The sequence below is a fragment of the Vigna unguiculata genome, chromosome 2 (genome assembly GCF_037176805.1).
Source record: "Vigna unguiculata cultivar grain cowpea cultivar isolate G323 ecotype 2 chromosome 2, ASM3717680v1, whole genome shotgun sequence".
Taxonomy (NCBI): domain Eukaryota; kingdom Viridiplantae; phylum Streptophyta; class Magnoliopsida; order Fabales; family Fabaceae; genus Vigna; species Vigna unguiculata.
The window spans coordinates 18512915-18517423 of NC_140793.1; the positions used below are offsets into that span (position 1 = coordinate 18512915).

The window sequence follows — 4509 nt, forward strand, 5'->3', positions numbered from 1 at the left end:
CCTTTAACTTTCCTAGAGAGCATATTTCTTCTTAGATATATATAAATATTTTAATTAAATTATATAATTACATGATAATTGTTCAAAAACGTAAATAAAATTGTATTAATATTTATTTGATGTTATACTAAATAGCTACATCATATTAATGAGTATATTGTATTAAATTAATATTAATGAAATAATTATACTTAAAGGATAATAACTATTCGTATACTTACTAATATAATTAGTTAATCATTTTCATTTTATAATATTTTTACTGTTATTAGTATTAATAAGTATATTATAAATAAAAAAGTATATATTTCATATTGTTTAAAAAAAAATATTAATGAAAACCGCTAAATTGAACACCGCTGGTGAAAATTTAAATTTTTTATATTTTTAAAAAAGGTTGTAATATATAAAAATTATTCATGAATTTCAACTTTATCTATATTTTTAAATGGTCTGAAATTATAAGAGTAGCTTAATTACAGAAAAGAAATGAATCAAACTGAACCATATAAAAATAAATTAACTAAATTGAAGTTCATAAATAAGCAAAGGAAGAAAAATACTAATCCAACCATAAATAAAGGAACTGAAAAAGTAATTTAAACTTTAAATTTCAACTCTTAGCAGACTATTACCACTTCATTCGTGTTGAGCAAGAAAAGCTTAATTTTTAATTAGAAAAACATGTTTGATAAACATTAACTAGCAACAGACCTTACATACATTACTGTCCACTAGAGAAGAAATGATAGTTTCTTTCTTAAGAGAATAGAACAATTTAATTTTCTGACAGGGCCTGAAGGATATTAATTGAGGTTATGTTTGAATCATTAAAATTATGAGCACAACTTGTAGCATGATTATCAATCATAGTCAAATAAGTAACTTCGCAAAAATAGTATAGTCCTACATCAAGGGATATACTACAGTATCACTTTAAAACCCATGATTGTAAAAGACACCAAGGTTTTTGAATTATTTTATTGATTCCTCTAAACAACATATTTAGATCTTATTATTAGAGCAAGTAACATGACAAGGTTGTGTTAAACAAAAAGCTAACATTAGAGGATCTAAATCTATGTTTTCCAGATATACACCAATCATTCATCAGCTATTAGTTTTCATATGTTGTGCAAATCTTTATTCAAAATCACAACTATCACATGTCTTAATCATAGGTTCGGTCATTTAATCATGAGGCCATGTTTTACAAAAGATGTCTTTTTTTTTTTTTTTTTTCTGGTTTCTCTAAGCCTTCAACATGGGAACTTATGTACATCTGCTAATAGTTCCATCTAACCTTTCAATAGCATCAAACTCAGGGAAATTTAAAGTGAAACTGTTCATCAGCAGCCACCATCTGCAGGTTCAATGGAACTGAGCAACCCATTGCCTCTCAGCTGCATGCAATGATCTTCAGCATCAGATTGTGCACAGATAATCACTACTGACAATCCATTGTAGTGCGCTTCTTGCATGATGTTAACTGCATTATCAAGGGTCATTCCAGGGATGACCTTCATCAGTACTTGAACAACATATTCCCGTTTATTAAAGTTGTCATTGTGCAATATTACACGATATGGTGGTGCTGTTTTCCGTGATTTCCTGCACATCTTAGAAAAACCAGAATCAAATATGTTCTTACATTTTATTCTGCAAGGAATGAGATAGTTACATGTCCATACATGATATCACAGAAAATTCAGCAAAAAGCATGAATGAACAACTCAGCATCTAGGGCACTATAATGGGTTGCTAAGTTCCTTTTTGTTAGGGAGCAGGTTAAGGCATAAACATATTTCATATTTCAAAATGAGAAATACTAATTTGATGCAAATCTGCAAATCTATTACCATTGTTCTTACACAAGATCTTTCACCTGTTTTAGGCTGGCTTTTAATGAAAATGACAACATAACACCTTTGAAAAATGAATCCGCTACTACTAAATACCTCCACTTTCCCATTGTTTATTGATAAAATCACTTCAAATATAAAATGATTTATATTTTCACTCATTGAAATGAAAATTTCCTTATTAGCAGATGCAGAAAAACTAAGTTGCTAAACAAAATTTGTCCAACTATAAAATCTTAATTTGAAGTATACAAAACTTCTGCTTACTTCAAATCAAATTCAGACTCACGGCCAGGGGTGACTTTCTCAATAACTGGCTTTTCAAGCAACCCTGCTCCTTTACCAGCTCCTGTTACCAATACGGCCACGGGTACACAAATATTGGAGTATGGTCCTTTACAAAACGAAGGTGCCTCCCCTGTAATGCAAATCTTCAATATGTACAGTTGAAGCACTTAACCATATAAATAAGATACAACATTGTTTCATGGATGCTAAAAATTTCAATCACAAAGTAGATAGCGAAACAAATGAGATATAGTATGGTTTAGAAAGAAAACAAAAAGCTGTCCAGACTTAAATAATTTATCAGGCATAGATTCTGAAGGCATCACAAAATATCAAAATATGTTTAGATAAGAAAATGTACATGATCTTCCATACACATGGAGAGGGAAACACAGTACACATAAGCATTGAACTTAGAAAAAGAAATGAAAACAAAGACTCTGAGAAAAAGTGAAGGCATACACCCATGAACTTTGAAATCTTTCAACTATTCTCTCCAATTTTGCAAAATGTACCAAAGAAAAATTTCATCCGGATCTAAGAATTTATATGTTAACTGCATATGAGCTGAAAGTATTTGATTGGCAAGAACGGTAGTCAGCATGGTGGACAATTGAACGTCTGAGTTCAACATTACACCAAAATCTTACAAAGCTTGTAGGCAGATTTAACAATTCCTATTAATCAACTTATCACTAAAAACATATCATGAGATAGGAATTTATAAAAAGACCAATGTTTCAGGAACTATTTTATACTTCACACCTAAAAATATGTGAAAATCAACATGAATGAATTATGTAAGTAAAACATGATTATTGCATGATAAACAAAATTTGTTAAACTAACAAACAAAATGATGTTAGTCACTAAAAGTAGTTCATGGTGACTACTACTAATATTTAGTGAGGGTGTTTTTATTTTTCCCTTAGACAATGATCAATACATATTAGATGGGAGGGAGAAAATTGAAACCAAACATGATAACACCAGTGTTGAATAAGCAGGGCTAGTTCAATAACATTACATAATTTTCAAAGAATTCAATCCCTACCTAATCCACTATTTGATCAATGTCACTTTCTCTTTGAACTCACATGTCCAAGACTCAAATTTAAGTAATGATGTTTACTATCTTCTAATGATATGTTCTTCTTCCAAGTTGCGATTGACAAAAACACAAGGTTACAAATCTTTAGTCCTACTGGATAACATTGTCACTAATCCTTCATATAATCATAACCTGGCTGAATAATTGAGCTTTATAAAGGTGAACAAACCACCTAAGGGTGTTATAGTCATTCCTCTGTTCTATAAAAAAGAAGCACGCAACAGTAAAATATTAAACATAAAGATTGAACAATCATCCACAAGATCTATCACAAAAAAACGCCATTACTGTCCATTACTTCATCATTGCAAATGTAAGGATAAAAACATCATACCCAAAAAAGAAAATTACGAAACCCCAATGTCAATCAATTTACGTGAACCATAACAATAACATTACTCTTTTGCTTGGAAGAGTTTATCTAAGTGAAACCTCAACCTAAGGCACTCGCACTTATGAGAATAACATCAACTTGATGATTACACATCAATTTTCTTTTCATAGATATTCCTAATTTTTTAGACTACATAGGAACACACTCATCTGGGACTACATTTTAGTTCCCTCAGTACAATAAAGAGAAGCAATGATAATTTCCACTCTAGCAGGTGCAACTGTTAAGACAATCACACGGGTCACGTTCAGTGCATCAGGGGAAGTCAAAACCAATCTTGCACAGAAGTTTTTACTCTGTTTAACCAAGAGTCTTGGATAAAGTAAGCACAATCGTAATTCTAGCAAGGGAAGAACAGGTATGAAAATCAATCACGCTATGCTAAACCCAATTCCCAAAGATTGAACTCTATCCCTTTATCAAAGAATTCCAGCTTCAGAACTACTTCCAATTACTAAAACATTCACACTAGCGAACATATTCAACAAGCAAAAAGATGTTTCTTTTGTAAGGAAAAGAAGAAAATGAAAATCCCACAAAATAATAACCAAACCCCAATTCCCTTGAGCAACAGAAACTCAAGAACACTCAAAATATTTTGGAAAGAAAGAAAACAATACACATCAGAAAGTTGAAGAAACCACAGGGTCGAAGTGCCAAGGAAATCGAAATCAGAGAGAAGAAAGAAGATGAACCTGGTTTGAAGACATGGTTGGGAGAGAGAATTCTCCCGCAAATCGCACTCTTCATTTTGCTCTACTTCTTCCTTGTTGGAGTTCTTGATTTTTCGTTTCTTTTTTCTTTGGGTTTTGTTGGTTTTCTCATTGCAATAAATAAAGAGGAGGATCAAGAAA

The 4509-nt window shown here is 31.2% G+C and overlaps 1 protein-coding gene across 1 annotated transcript; it reads right to left on the bottom strand.

The window, feature by feature from the left end:
• Window positions 1–1117: 1117 nt before the first annotated feature.
• Window positions 1118–4509, bottom strand: LOC114169874 (ATP-dependent Clp protease adapter protein CLPS1, chloroplastic-like). The gene is made up of 3 exons (XM_028055247.2): window positions 4351–4509; window positions 2130–2280; window positions 1118–1611 (listed from the first exon to the last, which is right to left on the bottom strand). The coding sequence occupies exons 1-3, from the start codon at window positions 4403–4405 to the stop codon at window positions 1350–1352; spliced, it is 468 nt and encodes a 155-aa protein (XP_027911048.1). The 5' UTR covers window positions 4406–4509; the 3' UTR covers window positions 1118–1349.